Consider the following 18,197-nt stretch of genomic DNA (forward strand, 5'->3'; position numbering starts at 1 on the left):
TAGTGAAATTTAACTTACCCCAGCTAAATTAGAGTATTGATTGATTGATCAATTACATTAATTACGGTTGGCGTGTCAAACAACAAGAACTATTGATATGTATTGACAGGGACCATAAAGTGACCATATTGTACAATATGGCAACTCTTTTGTTCTAAAAGGTTCCTACTAGGACTTACCCACTATTTCCACTTTAACCATGGAGTAAGACTCCAGGCTTTAAATAAAGTCAATAAACAATTAAGGATTTGCCATTTAATTAATGAATATGATTACAACTGACCAAATATATTATGTTCTCCTTGTAAATTAGATCAATATGTTCCTATCACCCTTGTAGTGATTTATTTTTTAAGTAACTTTTTTAAGCATTCAATCCACCTCTTACAGACCTATATAGTTATTTGTCAAAAGTAGGTTTATGTTACTGAATTGTTTCATATAGTTTTGTACCTTTTATAGTGTAAAATTCTAGCTGACACAGCAAGTTGGTTTTCGAGTATTCAACCACAGTCACAATATACCAACTATTGTGATAATGGATCCAAATAATGCATGGTATAAATAGTTTAAAATCAACCAATCAAATGACAGGTATGCTTTTTCAAAAGTGATTATTTGGCCATATATTGTAGTATGATCAGAAAAACAAAATGATAGAAAACCTTTACATGAATCTTTGTTGCCAATCTACAAGTAAAAAACTGAAGAATCAAGGTAGTATATTGATTTTGTATTAAACTTTATTTCATTTAATATTTACAAACCTTATATTTAAACTTATAAATGATTCCTGATATATTTATATTACAGTACTGCACTTTTATTTTGATCACATGTAAAGCTCTGTCTACACTATCAAACTTTATGTGACAAAAAAAATGTGCCCATATATGGACATGATAATGTCATATCACTACTATATTTGAGCATATCACTACCATATTCGGGCACATCAAACTAGTTTGACAGTGTAGACAGAGCTTTTGTCATGTTGAAATATATAACATGTGTAAAAATATAATCTTAACATTTTTTAAAATTGGGGGTATACTATAATAGATTACATTAGAAATATATTTTAAAATATACTATATGCGTAATTTATTTAGTGCTATAACTAAATATCATAAATCAAATTTCATCTTGTCTTTTGCGTTGTCAGCGATGCTCAAGCTCATGCAGATATTTATTAACTAGAACAAGAATCTTCCAATTGTCTGTTGCTATAGAAACAACAGATTTGTTATCATTACTTGTAATCCTTAACAACAGATGACTTTGAGGTGGAAGAAAAATACCCAAAAAACATTTCTTGTGAAGATTATCTGAAAAACAAATGAAGATAAATTCAAATTGTTAAAGAAAATTATTGTGATTGTGAGGTGTGTGATGACAAGTAATCAACCAATCAAATCAAACAGGTAGGCCTATACACCATTGGACATTATTCAATCAGCTAGTCACACCAGATAAATGGAAAACAACACAAATACAGATGATATATTGCATCATCAGATCTTACCTACGGTAGATGGAAGAACTAAAAAGTCAGTCAGTTCTTCGGTTACAATCTTATCCATTTTGTGATCAGCAATCTGGAGGACACACACCGATTCAGTGCATAAAGAGTGTGAACTAGAAGAGTAAACATAACACATGACACAGTAGAAGCAAGTCATGTTAGGAGGTTAGATATCATTGCCATTTTGGTCACAAGGATAATCCTTGTAAATTGGTTTGAAACCTTAATCTGAGAATGATAAAGAAGGTACAGCACCATTCCCACTGCCAATAACAAAAATAATAATGCTAACGATACTGTGGTAATTTAATTGACACAAATAAGAATAATAACACTTTAATAAGAAAGAATAAGGAAGGAGCATGAAAATCATATGTTTATCAGTTAAAGATTAAATAATACACATTTATAAAATCAGACTTTGAATAGGCCAATTTGCAATTTTTCACGAACAAAAATAATGATTTTACTTATAAAAAGACAAAATAAACAGTTACATTTAACCAAAATCTTTTTTTTTTGCTAATCTAATTTTTGGTCATGTGAATATTAACTAATTTGTGACATATTCTGGCATATTCTACAAACAAATTTTAAACAATTATTTTTTTAGGTTGACAATATCTTTAATATAATATAAAGATAGAAAAACAAAATGATATTTTACCTTTCTTGTTCACGGTCACGGATATTTTTCCAAAGCTTTTTAAAAAGCACAACTCTTAGTTCAGGTGAAACAGGTAGCGGTAGGAAAAGGTCCTCAAATCTGACATGCAAGTCTGCTAGCTTACATGTGGCTGTACGGCTTAATGCTAAGCTAAATATGGCACTGAATTAAGAATACCAAAAAAAATTATTATAATTTCATTTTTGTACAAGCTGCCAAAGGAAATCAAAGCATTAAGTTGTAGTTATATATTTTGTATGTCATTGTATTTTTATGTAAGCGATTGCATGCCTGTCATGGACTAAATAAATCTGAACAGGCCATTAATCTTGTTTTTTTTGTGCATTTTACGAAAGAATTTAGACTTTTTGAACGTTAATATATCTTTGTTCAAGTGGACTCAATTTAAAGTTTAAGCATGGTATGATACAGTAAAAATACTTTACAATACTAATTTTAGTTTGTCTTCTCAATGAAATAGTAAACAAGTAAACAAATACCTGACACTAAATGTTGTTGGTATTGTATAAAGAGGAGAAAACTGAAGATGAACTATGACCCCTTGGTCTTTTCCTTGCCCCAAGTGAGAAACTTGATAATCTATTAAAACAAAATTTAATTTACAATAAATAACAATAAATCAGATAAAAGCAACAATCTTCTTGACCTCCAATGTAAATTTTCAATCTATTTATAAATATTAATTTGAATTTCAGTAAAATAATCATTTTATTGACCTCATCTTTTAGTTGACATAAAATTGAGAAACCAATTCACAAACAAACAGTTTATACCTTCCATTTTGTGGTAGTTACTACTAGTCTCCAAATGAATAACTATTGCATAAATATCTTGATTTCTATCCTCTAGTTCTGAGTCTTTATCCTGAAATACAATAAAAAAAATATGTACTTTTAGTCAATTGAAGTCAGTCATGATACAGGCACCACATGTGATATAAATGAGATGCTGTATTACCAAATATTCCTATGATACTTTGGAAATAGATAGTATATGAAGATACAGCACTGGGAATTGGGTGATGTCTACACCATAAACTATCTCCTTTCCTAAATAGAGAGGCTATTTAAAGCTGTACCATACTTACAAAATGAAGTCTATAATTAATAGTGACTGATGAGAGTGAGGCAGTGTCTTGAATCTTGTCAAAATATGTCTTAATGTTGACATTTGAGCTTGGTAGTGTCAACAACGTAGGTCCTTCTTTAGAAACACTAAAATGGTATAATAATTTTAAGTATGTAAAGGTAAAGGTCCTGTATTCAATTCTGAACATAGGGTAATGAGCTGTTAGGAGCTCATTTTACTAATAAGCCTTGGCATTATGTGGTGGGATGGCCAGTTCCTTTCCAAGCCGCCTTATCCTCCCTAGTATTTTCAGAAATTGAACCCAGGTCTATCCTAACCACTTGACTACCCAACTCCATGGTGGTGATGGTGAACTAAATAATAATTCTAGATATCTAAGTAGTGTTCTTACCGCATTAACTGTAACACTGGTTCTCTATATCTTTGTACGGGTGATGATGATGGAATATTGATACTGTCAGCTAGTGTAGACAAACTATGACTCATAGAATCTCTTGCATGTGATACCACTCTTGATACCTAGGTAAATAAGTAGTGCAATTATTATGAATGAAAAATAATAAAAACCATAAATTATCTTTGCCATTTGGTTGGTTAATTAAGTATAAATAGATTACTTAAAGATGTATTGTCCTCAAAAACATGAATAAGGAAGATTATTAAAAAAAAAGACTTTGAAAAGGCCATTTCGCAGTTTTAATAAAGTTAATCACTTCAATAGAAAAAACATTTAAACAAATAATGTTTTCAATTATAAAAAGACAAAATAATCTTAAAAACTAGACATGAAACTCGTCACTTTGACGAGTTAGTTATCCGCACCACGACAAACGCCATGTGCACGTCATACGTTGGAATATTGCACACAGATAAAGTTTATGGCATTATGACAAGAACTGAAGAATATGATATGCTGTTAGTGCTGAATTCTGTCAATTTTGTGTCATATAGTATATACATGCAAACAGTATAAGCTGTATACATATTACATACAGTGTAGAATAGGTGAAATTACGGGACCCGCCATTTATTCCAATTTTTAACATGGCGACGGTATCAAAATGAAACACTTAGATAGCAATTTCAGAAGGAAATTATCTCAGGAACAACATATTAACGTGTAGAAGAAATTTGAATACGTAAAATATAGATGCGCACCCTTTTAAATGTGATGAACTATTACGCAAAATATGAAAATACAACTTTTTTTATTCAACTGGCCATATGATGACGTCACAACATCCGATTGGCAAAATGTTTACATGAATTCGTATCTACAATCCAATAGCTTCCAGAAAACGTTTTAATCGTGATTATCACATTTTATTCTTACGAGCTATTACAGATTAAAATTTACTGTAAAGATGAAATTAATGACCCACGTAATTAAAATTTTTAGGCATGATGACGTCATAAAAATTAAAATATTTTTATCTCATGCTAAAGAAAGTTGATTGACCTACACAATATATAAATGTAGGAGAAAAAGGAATACAGATAAGCGTGATGCGCTCCATTGAATGTGATGAGCAATAACGAAAGAGACAAAAATCCTATATTTTACATTCGTGTGGCCATACGATGACGTCACAATGTTTTTTTAGCCTTATTGATGCATGATCCGATATCTACAACTCATCAACTTCTAGATTTTGTAATAAAAATAAACGGTTAACGGTTTACTTTAGAAACTATGACTGTTTAAAAAAAGACATAATTTTGACGATTTTTTAAGCTTTTTCATAAAAAACGCGCACAAATTGTCTAATTCAACGTGTTCGTATGGCGTTATTTAAACTGAAAAAGGTCTAAATTGTTTTCAAAATTACTAGGAAAGGCTTGAAAAATATAATTCAAGAGAAAAAAATATGTTTTTAACGCTACGTACGCACCGCGCGCGTAAAAAATTGCGCGCCTGTGGGAATTTTTGACATGCTCAAAATGACAAGAAACGCGTAAAAAGTTGATTAGAAATTAATTTTGCGCATTTTGAAATTTTAAATGCGCGTGCGCGCGTAACTTCTTGTGAAACATGCCATTTTTAATCCGTAGAAAGTTTGCCCCTGATATGACTTAAATTTTGTCAAAGTGTCAATACTAAATGACTTTTGGTTTTTAATCTATGATCAATCATTGAAATTCATAAAATTGCGCGTAAGTCACGTTGCGCAACTATGACGTCATTCAAAAATAGGAGGTGCACAACTTCACGTAAATGCCCATATGTTGTCAAAGTTATGAAATGTTATGTTTACACATTTTAGAGAAACACGACTCACAAAAAGGAAGGAAGGAAAGAAGAATAATACAGAAAAAAAATATTGATCTCATACAATAACAAGGAGTTATCCGCTTGGTATACCAAGCGGATAACTAATTAAAGTTAAATCAAAGTTAAATTCAACCAAAAACCCACTGACTTCCAGTCAATTTGACTATTTTTTTGGTGTTAAATTACAATTTTTTTCAGGTGAATAATATTTTTTTATCCAATTTTTGGTCAAGTTACATTAAAATGGCATATTCAACAAAACATTTTTAAAAAAAATATTTTCGGGAGGACAATATTATATCTTTTAATATTTCTGTTACAAATGTTTATAATTTTGTGCAACAATAGGTGACTTAACAAAAACCAGCCTGTAGTGTAGATTATAACTTTTCTACTATGCTTCCTTTTTTAAATAGCTTAGCCTCCCACCTTTGACAGTAAAGCACAAAAACATACACCCTATTCACACTCACTCACAAACATTCATTATTTGTATAATATATTATGAATTCTGTTCATTTAAAGAATTTGATTAATATCCATTTATTCTGAATAAATCAATCAAACTATTTGAAAGGATACCTTTTCTGTAGATAGGTTAGTTAGAATAGCATAGTAAAATCTTGCTCTATCTCGTACATCAAGTTGGTTGAATTCTGTAAGCATAACATATAGTAAATTTCCAAGATCTATAAAGAAAGAACAGAAATAAATTTCAAATCCAAAGATCTGTCTTACACTTTCTAAGTACCAAGATTTAGTTACCTACGGTTCATAAATTAGTAGAAATTATATTTTCCTCAAAGTAATGAATAACAGGGTATTCCCGTACTCTTTTTAAAAGATTTATTAGATTCTTTTAGTAGACAGTGGCCAGTTGGTGTACTTCCAATTCTTAATCGAGAAAACTTAATTAACCACTAGAACCTGAGGAGTGCCTTGAACCTGTGCCAATTCATATACCAGTCCCATATTAAATTATAAGTCATAGTCTCTTTCAAGGGAATAATTATTTGTGAATTCAATATACCTGTGAAGATATCTGTTGTATTATGACAATGCATACAACTATTACAAACTCCTAGAATGTTGTTACCAAGCAACCAATTCCCTTCAGTACACAAGTTTGAGCTTTTCAACAGCCGATGTAAAAAGCATAAAATTGGCTGAAAGAAACAAAATATTTTTAGATTCAGTCACACTGTTGAAAATAACTAAATGTTATCTTAATTTATTTATTTTATTTTCTTCATTTCAGCAAACATTTAAAACAACACATAGACTTTAGAGTGTGCCAAGAGGGGTAAAAGGTATGCCACACCAACACTCAAAAGTATATAAACAAAATAATATAAATCATTAGTTCTGTTTGGTCACAGCATGGCGTTGAGCTGAGACGATGTGTTGAAACGCTAATAAATAGTTTATTGAGATTAATAACATAAAAAGATAATTATAGTGAGATTAATTATGCTGTTTCTGTGCCTGTAACAAAATTTATCAGAAGTACCGGAAGTTTTATCGGAGTCAACGACACACACAGGTGTAAGAAAGTTAAAGGATCACATGAGCACTTTATCGGATGGATATGATTTGGATTAGCTTAAATCCGTTCTATGCATGATTAACTTGAGTGTGTGGACACAACTAAACAAACCTTTGGGTTGATATCCACTTCTGCTGATATTCTTTCCATTAATAGTAAGTAATTGTTGAGATTTTTCAAGATTACAGATTTGTCCATTTCTACAATTTCTTCAGCTGTTGCTTTTAACAACTTCACTGGAAAATCACTTAAAAATATAAATTTATTTAATTCATAAATATAGATATATTTTCAAATAATTCTATAAAAAATTCTTTAAAAATACTGCATCATGAATTTTTAAATAAAATATTCATCAAATTAATTTTTAAAGACAATTACAGTAATTTAATGTTACTTTAATCAATCTATACTAGATACACTTGCACTGATGAAGGGCTAGTTTTCCCTAAAAGCTCTGCAAATTTTTCTGGCTGTTTTGAATTAGCTTTTTGGTTTTTGTATCTCCATTGAGATCCAGCCACTGATACCCAGAGCATTGTCATTTTTCAATGATTAAATTAAATACCTTTGAGGAACATGTTGGTGAACACAATGTAGAAAGTTGATGGTATGAGGTGTAAATACAGGATACTTAAGAACCGTACCTAACAGTAAACTGAAAAAAAAAACAAAGAAAATAATTATATTAAATTACTTCGTATCAAGCATCTGATTTCAACTAAAGATGCAATGTAAGTGATTTGTCCAATCACAAGCGATGAATTATTCAAACGGTCACTTGTGATTGGTCATGCTGTGTATGTTGTGCCTTACATTGTTGCGTCTAACAAAGCTTGTTGAATAGAACAGTCTATCTTTCGACTCATGAAATATTTTCCCATGCGACTCATAACAACCATTATTTGTAAAATATTATTTACCTGAAGATATCGTCTTTTAAAATAGTGTTGTGATGTTTCTTAAAATACTGGAACAAAGCTCGATACAAAGTCACGGCTGATCGACCCGTAATTCCATGACGAATAGATTTCTGCAGTGGCTGTAGACAGCCCATTAGGATGCTGATAGAAGCATCTGTGAACATTTATTTAAAATGGATAAGACTTTATATAAAACCGAAACCTTTGGATGAGATGTTGAGATGTTGAAAATTAATGGTATACTGTCCTCTAACATCATTATTACGTAAAAGAGATTGATACACCGTTTTTAATAATGTACTGCCCTCAAGTACTTTTTCTTTTTACATTAAGCAATCTTGATTTTATCTAGTATTAAAAGATTTTGTACCGTTTGAGCTGCTTGGCGTAAAACACTCATTGAGCATGCTCAGTTTAATCAGCGTTGTATCTAAGCCATCAAACACTTTTGGAAACAGCGCACTAATGTTGTTTACCATTATTTTCTTTGGTAAGGCACAAACTTCTTTATCCTATTATAGAAAAAATAAACCACAATTTTAATGGACCATATTTTATGTAATTATTGTACGTCATGTTTTTTGCTATTCCAAGGTTGAAAGAAAAACTACATCTAAGTGGATCTAATTGTAATTTTTAGAATATAAAATTGTATACGTAAACACTAATCATCCCATTACACACTATTCTAGCTCTTGCGTATCTTTAGAAAGCCAGTCACAAATTGTTTTTCGTTAAAAACTCAATAATTATTATTATTGTTGAATGGTTGGCATGGTGAAACAAATGGTGTACCGCAAATTTAAATTTACTAGTCAAATAATTATTAAAGCAGTTAGATCCCTCTATATTCACCAGAAAAATGCATTTATTTTCAAATACAACTAGCCTCATTTTCTGGAAAATATTTCAGCCAATCACAACACAGAAGACGATGTGCAGCCGTCAATGATGGATGATTAGTACATAGCAACAATCGCCGTAGTAACATATCCTCCTCTGTATCGCTTATTAAATTCTCTTTGAAAACTGCCTAAATAAGTAATTGTAATGATTACTGTAAATAATTGTACTACAGTTATCACTTGACTAAAACATAACATTATTAAATCAACATAATATCTAATTCTAATATCCCTGGGTTTAGACAAAAAGTGGTTAGATAAGCATTATCTAGATATAAAAGTTTAAAAAAATGAAGCAATTTCAAAAGTCATTTCTCTCACAAAAAACAAAGCGAATACACTAGAGTCGCCAAAAGCGTGATTTGACCTAAAGTAAATATTAGTTCATACGCAGATTGCGATACGTTAGACCCGATTTGGATTTTGACAGTCTGCTAGTGTGAACCAAGGCTTAATGGATGAAATTAAAAGAGCTAATTAAAGCATATTACATCCTATCATAAATTAAGATATTCTTGCAAATATTCTACCTAACTATTCTATTTATAAAAAAAAATGAATCTAATGTTTAGAGTTCTTACCTTAAGTTGAAGTGCTAGATGAAATAGAGACAAGTCCGAAGTACAGAATAGTTCTAATAAATGAGACTTGAAGGTCTAAATACAAAAAGAAACAATTTATCAAACAATTTCACACACACATTCGACTGTGTCTATAACAACCTTGAAATCACACTGACAGTTGCCAACTGTGCCAAAAGCTCACCCCATAAACTCATTGAATATAAAGCCCTGTCTGCATTGACTGACAAAAAAATGTGATGTGCCCATATATGGACATGATGATGTCATATCACTACCATATTTAAGCATATCACTACCATATTTGGGCACATCACACTTTTTTGATAGTGTAGACAGAGCTTAACTTACCAAAGATGAAAGACTAGGAACTGTAGCAATATACTGCATAATGTTGTTTAGTACATAACACTGCACAGGTGTCGTCATTAACGACAGACTTTCCATTAAAAATGCAGACGCTCTTTTCAGTTCACACGTGTCAATGATAGAAGGTAAAAGTATTGTTTCCTTCTGAAAATAAAATTTATATTTGTATTAATAAATGGTTTAACCGACTGTAAAGTAAAACAAATAGTTTTATACTGAAACTAATATTTTGTCCAGTGCCCACTTTGACCAAAACTTAAGGTGGGTTTGGTCCAACCGTGTTACACAGAGATATTACTATTTTCCTTTGGCAGTTTAAATCAGGTTTTGGATATTAAAATTGATTTTATTTGTAATGACACAATTTCATACCTTGGGTTGCAGCTGCAATGCGTTGCTTGAAAAGTCCTCAGCAAGAATTAGAGGCTGAAATGATATTTTAAGGAGAATAAATAATCAACCTCTATTAAAAAAGATGCAAATGAATGGACATTTTTTTTAAATAATAAGTAGATAAACGGCTTGGCTGAAAACTATAAGACAGTTAGATTAGATTGCATTTTTATTTTGGCTTGGTACATTACCTTTAACGGTTCTTTTCTATTACACAACATATCAGATATGGAACTGTCTTTTCTGAGAAGTGAATAAAAAGAATAAATATTTTTATTTGTGGATTTGTCAAAAAAATTATCTGTCTACACTATCAAACTTTATGTGACAAACAAATGTATATATGAACACATGGTATGTGATGGGGAAAATTTGGGTAAATCACACTTTTTTTGTTAAACTAGTTTGATTGACTAACCAATAAATTGAGTCATCAAATATAAAAGAACATTAACATATATATTACCTGGTTTGTGATGATGCTACATACACTACAACATTGTTTAGCACAGTAACAAACAGGGCCTGTGAAATATAAAGGTACAAAAATGATAAAACATGGAATGATGATTTAATAATGTGAGAGGAAATCATCTGATGATTATCATAACAAGGAAAATATAATTCTGGGATGATTTATATTTAAATGCAAAGTATACATAAACATACCTGTGTAATCATTTAAATTACCGAAAGTTACATGAAATTTAAAAGAAACTAACATTAATAATCATGTCTTATATATGTTCCATGTAAAATTTCATTCATAAAACTGTGCCGTTATATTTTTATCAACCATGAAATGCGAGTCAAGGGTCCTGTTTCTGCTGCATAAAAATAACCAGTTAAAATCGGTGTGAATAAATTAACTCCAATTTCTTGGGAGCAGAAACAGGACAACCAAATAACCTGTTACAAGGCAGCGCAAAATAACCGGTTACAACACCCATTCAATTTGGTGTTAGAACCGGTTATTGCTGGGCAACTTTTAGCTGCAACACAAAATAACAGTTATTTGATTGACAGCTGCTGACCTAGAGTGAACTACACTGAAGTAACGTTTGAATTAACCGCCAGGATGATTTTTGTCAACAACCACCCACTGATTTAAATGGTTATTTTGGAGCAAAAATTGAGTAGAAATACAGTCAGTATAAAAATTACATTTTTTAAATAATAGGTCTATTCAGCAGAAACAGACCTAAGGATGTAAACAAATAAAGTATTAAGTGAAGACGTCACACTGTACTTAACTCCATCAACAATGACATTGATTGTAAATAGCATAATGGTTTTGGATTCAAATATAATTATAATGCAATCTCAACATGCAATTACTGATAATCACATTGCTTTCAAGATGCAATTACTATACTTTAATTTATATTCTAAAACCATTATGTTTATTTATAGCTATTCAAGGACATGTTTTTGTGACTATTATGATGATTATCATGTGACTATTATGATGATTATCATGTGACTATTATGATGATTATCATGTGACTATTATGATGATTATCATGTGACTATTATGATGATTATCATGTGACTATTATGATGATTATCATGTGACTATTATGATGATTATCATGTGACATTATTAAGAGAGAATCACCAACCCAAATATATATAATATATATATAACAGTCTGTGATGAAAAGTGTAAAAACTATTTACAACAAAGTTATACATATGTATTGTATGTACAAATAAGAAATTTAATTGTTTTTTTCTTTCTTAATAGCATCTTCTAAAACTGAAATCAACAAACCATGTAACTTTGACAGACATGAGTTCTCTCTAGTTGTATCATAGAATAAAGATGCTCCACCTTCTTCATCAGAATTCCCTACAGAAAAAAAAATATAAGTAAGCAATGATAATCAATGCCTATTTTCTACAGGTTGTTGTTTTTTTTTTGTATACAGTGTTTTTGCAATATTGACCAAAATAAATTGGCTCCGAACTGATGTGGTAGGACAGGTTCAATGTAGCCTAGTTTTAGCTATTTAGTCTAGTTAGGCTATTTTGTTGTTATCAGTGGCAGATCCAGGATGTTTAATTTTGAAAAGGGGGTGGGGAGGGGAGTAGTGAAATGAAGTGCTGAATTGAATTTGATGTTTTGCATAACAATTTGTGAAATTTAGAGGGGGCCTGGGCCGACTGCCACCCCCACCCTTCCTTTGAATCCACCGCTGATAGTTTTCAATAGGTTTGTTCACTATTGACCAGAATAAATTGGCTCTTCACAGGGGGATGTGGTAGGAGGCAGCTAGGCCTACTGTAGCCTTATATAACAAGAGCAATCGGAGGCTATCTATTGTGAATATACGCTAATACAGAATCCAGGCTCTGTGTAAACGTAGCTTTAAAAGGGTTGTCGAAATCTATACTTACAGGGTGCATAGTTTCTATTTCTCTTAGACATTCACAGGCTGTACCTCTTAGATGTCGATCAGCTCCATTATTTATCTTTGATATTACTCCTAACAGCAGGTTAATTAGATCCACTACCAGCTCTTTCTGCTCTGCCTTTAAACAAAAAAATAAATAAATTTTGGAAATTCATCCATGTCATGTTTGTTAATATATTGGATCAGTTATAAATCATATTATTATAAATCTGCTCATGACTAGTAATATTATAAATAATTTGATATTGCCATAACTACTACAGAACCAAAATTGTTTAAAGATTTGCATGCGAATAAAAACTAGTAAAGTTAGGTTTGTGGTACACCATGAGAACTTTCAATTTGCGAAGACAGATAACTGACAACCAAACTAAGTCATGTTAGTTCATTATGCATGTGGAAATATTGAGATGTGTTGTGTCATTGCTCTTCATCTCAACACAGGTTTGATGGTTTCTAGGTCCAGGTGACGACCGGCGACACATCGATTGACCTGACCTAGGTTGGAGAACCGCAAACCTATTTACTACAACATAAGGACTACATTATTCTATGTATTAATTTAATATAATTTAAATTAATGTTTTTGATGAATAGAAACTGTGTTTCAGAAGTGTTTTTTTTTTAAATGATCATACCAATTGGTTTAATCCTAGCAAAATAGTAGTGATGGCAACGAGTACTTGACTTTGGAAGAGCCAGCGTCTACTGTCTGCTTGCTGGTAGATGTTGCGTAATGAACCTATCGTCTGTTCAATGCTAGTGCTGTTAGTCAATAAAACTGGCGCACTATCTTGCAGAACTCCAATAATCTGAATCTTAACACTTTCTGGTATGTCTTCAGAGTACATAGACTAGTATTTAAAAAAACATATTAATTATTATTTTACATTTGTTTTGTTGAAATTTTAATGTCACATAATAGTTATTCTATCTATTCCAAATTTACCGTGTTGAAGTTGAGTCCCAAAGCCTCATTTATTTTCACACTGAAATCGTTCGTCATGTCAAAATCACAGTTGTTTTTTTTTATTATTATAAAATTAAAATTAGCCATCATAAATATCTGCTGTTAAATAAAACAACAAACAAAGAGAGGACAGATTAGCCTAGCTAGAGCTAGGTCTAGTGATAATTATTTATTCGGTTACGATAGGCCTAGCTTGCTTATATACCTAGCAGCCTACAGTGTAGGCCTAGGTGTCTAGCCAAGCTAGGCCCAGCAGCAGGGGTTCGCCGCCTGCCTAGCCTACCACTGGCCTGGCTCTAGCCCAGGCAGGCAGATTATCTAAATTTAATAGCTCAACAACCTGAAGGAGATCTAATACAAATCCATCTTCATCAGTCATGTGTGTAACGAAAAATGTCATTGGAGATTTTCGGAATTCGACCACATTTCGCAATATATTTAAAGAGTTGTTCGGCAAAACATTCACACTGGAGGCTGACATTTTGACATCTGGGGCATCTGAACATGGTGGCGCTATAAGAGTTGGCAAGGTAAGTGGAAATTCCCAAATAAAACATGTGCGCGCTCAACATATAATACTCGACTCCCCACATACAAGTAACAGTGGTTGAAAAATGTGTACAAAATGACAATTTAGCCAATAAAGTGTTTTTATTTATTTTCAACACAAATTAATTTTATTATATTTTGAAACAAACACTGAAATAAGTAATTAATATTTGATACTTAAAATGTAGGCCTACTTACAAATTTTATTTTATCTAAAGAATATCGCAATTGTTTCTCTTTTTGTATATGAATATTATTTTCATAAACATAATATCTACTTGTTTTTATATTGAGGGGGGTTGAGGACCCCTTCTGAAACTTATGAGCTCTAAAAACCGGTTTCGTCGAGATTCAAATTCTGAATCTTTTTTGGTAAGGTCACCAGTATCTCTATCAACACACCCTAATAGTAATACCAAGAACAAAATATCATTCTCATTTTATAAACGTTCCACCTTTTATACTAATAATTAATATTTATATACATTCTCTTATGTATGTTATCATTTCCCCTGCATTTGTCTACAACAATTCTAACACAACAGTACCGTAGTAAATTTTAAACCCATACAGTTATATACCCTCAGTTTTTACTAGAAATAACTTATAAGCCTTTAACACGACGAGCAGGACTGCAGGATCATTTCCTTATGAATTATGTGTCGGATGGACTAACAGACGCCAATATATGACGTGGTGGTGAACAGTTGAATATACAGAACTTTGAAAAAATGAACTTATAGAATCCTGGACGAGCCAACACACAAGAGATTGGATCGACTAAGTGGTTTGTAAGAAGCAATACAGCCGATGCGAAAGCAAGCTCGTTGCTAACATGCACTCCAAGTCTCACAAAAGTTAGCACTATCTGTAGAAAAAGGAAAGAAAAGTGGTCATCCCCTCAACTGAAACAGCTTAAGAATGATTCTAAGTGACAGAGACACACAAGTATAAACATAACCACAATTGCGTTCGGTGAGCATCTACCTTTTCGAGTAAAGCGTGGTTCCCACTAGGACGCAACGCAAGGACGTTAACGCAACGTAAAGCGTGTTGACCAGCGACAGCCGAATAAATCCATCGCTTATGATTGGTCAAATCCCTTACGTTGCGTTATGCTGGGTCGTTGTGTTGCGTCTCTAGTGGAAACCAATCATAACAAAGTGTTATAAATGATATCTAGTGAGTTTTCATTTCAGAATGTGTGACTAAAGGAACAGTTAAGCTTGGTTCCCACCTAGCGACGCAACACAAGGACGTAGTCGCAACGCATTAAGCGACGAGTTGACCAGTCTCAACCGAAAGTTCGAATAATCACAAGCGCTGTCTACACTATCAAACTAGTGTGATGTGCCCAAATATGGTAGTGATACTGTATGCTTAAATATGGTAGTGATATCACCATGTGACATCATCATGTCCATTATATGGACATTTTTTTTAAACATAAAGTTTGATAGTGTAGACAAACGTTACTCTTGGAGCGTTGATGGAATAGGCATACCCACACATTTTTCACTTATCACGCGTCTCTGTTGATAAATGCTTGTGAACTATTGCTTACCAATACTGGAACCCAGCAACTAGTGAAACCTATACAGATAATGATAGCTGTTCTCGCAATGTTCATCTCGCTTTCCATTCGCCTTCTATCTTCTGGGGTAACCAAGGTGACCTTTGACATTTTGTAAATTTGATTAACCACGACGATATTACAAACTGCACCAATAATCACTATTGACCAACCACAGAACAAATAAGTTCCCAAATGAACCATAAAAAGAGAAGGATCTTGAGGAAAATAGAGTTGAATGCACACAATGGGCTCGTACAAAAGAACACCATATCGTCCAATACCAACAAACGGCATTGCACATACAAACGTCATAAACATCAAAGTAACAACGATATACAGTTTAGTCTTCTTGGGTTGGAAATAGTTTGCGTAACGGAACGGCATTGAAAGTGCAACGCACCTCTCAAAAGACATCAGTGTCCATATCGCCCCGGATGATAACGGAAATAAGTAATTCATAAAACCGTAAGAACTGCACCAAATATTTGGCTTGTTTACGTATAATGCCAGATAATATATAGGTGTACGAATCACATATAAACTTATAGATACAAAGTCAACGAGGATTAACGCGAATAAAATGATTACATGGTTCTCATCTTTACGCTTCTGCAAAAGTTTATAAAGAAACCCAACAGCAATAAAGTTAGCTACAAATGCGCCAGTGAGTATTATATAGACAACTATATTGCTGTCTTCTTTGTTGACGTACTCAAACTCGTAGTCAAACTCTGTTGTATTGTTTTGTACCATGTTGCAAACTATGTGTACGTCCTTGCTTTTTGTCGAGAATTGGCAAAACTTGAAGACGGTTGATGATAAGTTTAGGCCTAGAAAATTCAGATGGTCATTCAACAAAATAAACTTGGGAGTTTAGCGATTGATCAGTAGACTCACACATTATTAACAACAACACACAGACACAAGTTCATTTCGACAACAATCACCTTTTTATTAATCTTTATCACGATTATATAATTCGATATTACGTAGTGATATATTATTGGTGGAAAATGAGTCAGAGTGAATTTTTAAAGATGGATATTGTAATTAGATTTGTTTTACTCTAACGACTGCAGTGCACGAAACTGACAAATGAAAAACATTATTTGTTTACCTTGAAAAGGAAATTTTAAATCCATTGAAAATTATGGATTTAACCAAACTTATTATCTTATTATAATCGATTTTAGCAGAGTAGGAAGTATCACATGTTCTCTGGCCATTAGTAGCTTAATGCTATCAACCAGTTTCTAAGAGAACATGATGTACGATGTATTTAATACGAGGTGAAAATTTGAACATTCTGAATATGCATTGCATTAGAAGTTACTAATATTCTATTCAAGAGTGGATCGCGGCGTAGAATCATCGTAAATCCATACGGTTCCACTTCCATTTTTCTTTTAACCACCAGTACATTCTGCTTTTGAATAACACTAACATGTAGTAGATCCTTGTAAACCACTTGTGCCAGACATAGTTATCGATTCCGATGGACTACGATTGATAAATATACAGAACTTTGAAAGAATGAATTTGTAAAATCCCGGACGAGCTAATACAAACGAGATTGGATCAACTAAGTGATTTCCGATAAGCAGTAGACCTGCTGCGAATCCAAACACTTCGGGGAGAGATATTCCTAGTCTCTTGAACATCAGTACTATCTGAAAAGAACGAAATAAACATTATAAATTTACTGTAGATACTGTTAAAGATGTATTGTCCCCCTGAAAAAATAATTCTTAACAAAAAAAGTTTATTGTTTAATATGCCATCTTAATGTCACCTAATAGTTATCCACTTTGACCACAAATTGGATCGAAAAAAAATGTATTTACCCAAAAAACTGTAATTTAAAGCATCAAATAGTCAATGGGTTTTATTATAACCATTTATTTTGTCATTTTATAAGTGAAAACATGAATTGTTTTTTTATACGAAAGTGATTAGCTTTATTAAAAATGCAAAATAATCTATTAAAAGTCTGATTTTATTAATCATTATTTTTCATGTTTTTTGGAGACAATACATCTTTAAATGGTTATGGGCGAACTTCTTGAATATTTTTACAGCAAAACAAATATGTTGCATTGAATGTTATGTTTGTATGATGTTGGAATAAACCATAAAACAACAAATGGCCTACCAGCACAGGAACCCAGCAACAAGTGAAGCCTACAAATATGATGACAACTGTCCTCGCAATGTTCATTTCACTTTCCATGTTTTTAACCTGACTTCTACTTTCTTGGTTAACGCCAACCAAATTGACCTTTGACATCTTGTAAATTTGATAAACGACGACGATATTACAAACTGCGCCAATGAATACTTCTGACCAACCACAGAACAAATAAGCCCCCAAATGAACCATATAAATAGCAGGGT

At 32.2% G+C, this 18,197-nt stretch overlaps 4 protein-coding genes across 4 annotated transcripts in view; 2 read left to right on the forward strand and 2 right to left on the reverse strand.

Moving 5' to 3' along the window:
* The window catches only part of LOC144837969 (uncharacterized), a 40,099-nt gene extending 36,871 nt beyond the window's left edge, over positions 1–3,228 (forward strand). The window contains exon 9 of the mRNA XM_078693286.1: positions 3,125–3,228. Coding sequence (XP_078549412.1) covers positions 3,125–3,185 — 61 coding nt within the window. The 3' untranslated portion in view covers positions 3,186–3,228. The remainder of the gene's footprint in view (positions 1–3,124) is intronic.
* Positions 1–18,197, forward strand: part of LOC144837999 (protein C10-like) — a 46,396-nt gene that overhangs the window by 18,754 nt on the left and 9,445 nt on the right. The window lies entirely within an intron of this gene.
* LOC144837972 (AP-5 complex subunit beta-1-like) lies at positions 800–14,153 on the reverse strand. Its single transcript, XM_078693293.1, has 23 exons — positions 14,019–14,153; positions 13,347–13,562; positions 12,692–12,826; positions 12,066–12,143; positions 10,758–10,816; positions 10,483–10,534; positions 10,271–10,324; positions 9,881–10,042; positions 9,530–9,604; positions 8,933–9,076; positions 8,414–8,555; positions 8,044–8,197; positions 7,689–7,778; positions 7,232–7,367; positions 6,605–6,740; positions 6,157–6,263; positions 3,694–3,821; positions 3,301–3,427; positions 2,987–3,077; positions 2,693–2,792; positions 2,193–2,354; positions 1,526–1,638; positions 800–1,328 (listed from the first exon to the last, which is right to left on the reverse strand). Exons 1-23 carry the CDS (start codon positions 14,076–14,078, stop codon positions 1,162–1,164), a joined length of 2,688 nt encoding a protein of 895 aa, XP_078549419.1. The 5' UTR covers positions 14,079–14,153; the 3' UTR covers positions 800–1,161.
* On the reverse strand, positions 14,556–16,665 carry LOC144838398 (rhodopsin, GQ-coupled-like). The gene is made up of 3 exons (XM_078693737.1): positions 15,792–16,665; positions 14,904–15,095; positions 14,556–14,630 (listed from the first exon to the last, which is right to left on the reverse strand). Exons 1-3 carry the CDS (start codon positions 16,554–16,556, stop codon positions 14,556–14,558), a joined length of 1,032 nt encoding a protein of 343 aa, XP_078549863.1. The 5' UTR covers positions 16,557–16,665.

This window comes from Antedon bifida, chromosome 3, assembly GCF_963402885.1.
Source record: "Antedon bifida chromosome 3, ecAntBifi1.1, whole genome shotgun sequence".
Lineage (NCBI taxonomy): Eukaryota > Metazoa > Echinodermata > Crinoidea > Comatulida > Antedonidae > Antedon > Antedon bifida.

What these genes read in the sequence shown, in the direction of transcription:
- LOC144838398 (XM_078693737.1), bottom strand. Translation starts at nt 16,556, where the DNA reads ATGGTACAAAACAATACAACAGAGTTTGACTACGAGTTTGAGTACGTC. An exon ending in GTTGCTGGGTTCCAGTATTG is followed by an intron (nt 15,096 to 15,791) that starts GTAAGCAATAGT and finishes CTTTTTCTACAG; the next exon opens with ATAGTGCTAACTTTTGTGAG. An exon ending in CACGTCATATATTGGCGTCT is followed by an intron (nt 14,631 to 14,903) that starts GTTAGTCCATCC and finishes TATTACTATTAG; the next exon opens with GGTGTGTTGATAGAGATACT.
- LOC144837972 (XM_078693293.1), bottom strand. Translation starts at nt 14,078, where the DNA reads ATGACATTTTTCGTTACACACATGACTGATGAAGATGGATTTGTATTA. An exon ending in ATAGAAAAGAACCGTTAAAG is followed by an intron (nt 10,325 to 10,482) that starts GTAATGTACCAA and finishes ATATCATTTCAG; the next exon opens with CCTCTAATTCTTGCTGAGGA. An exon ending in AATATTTTCCAGAAAATGAG is followed by an intron (nt 8,556 to 8,932) that starts GCTAGTTGTATT and finishes TTTCTATAATAG; the next exon opens with GATAAAGAAGTTTGTGCCTT.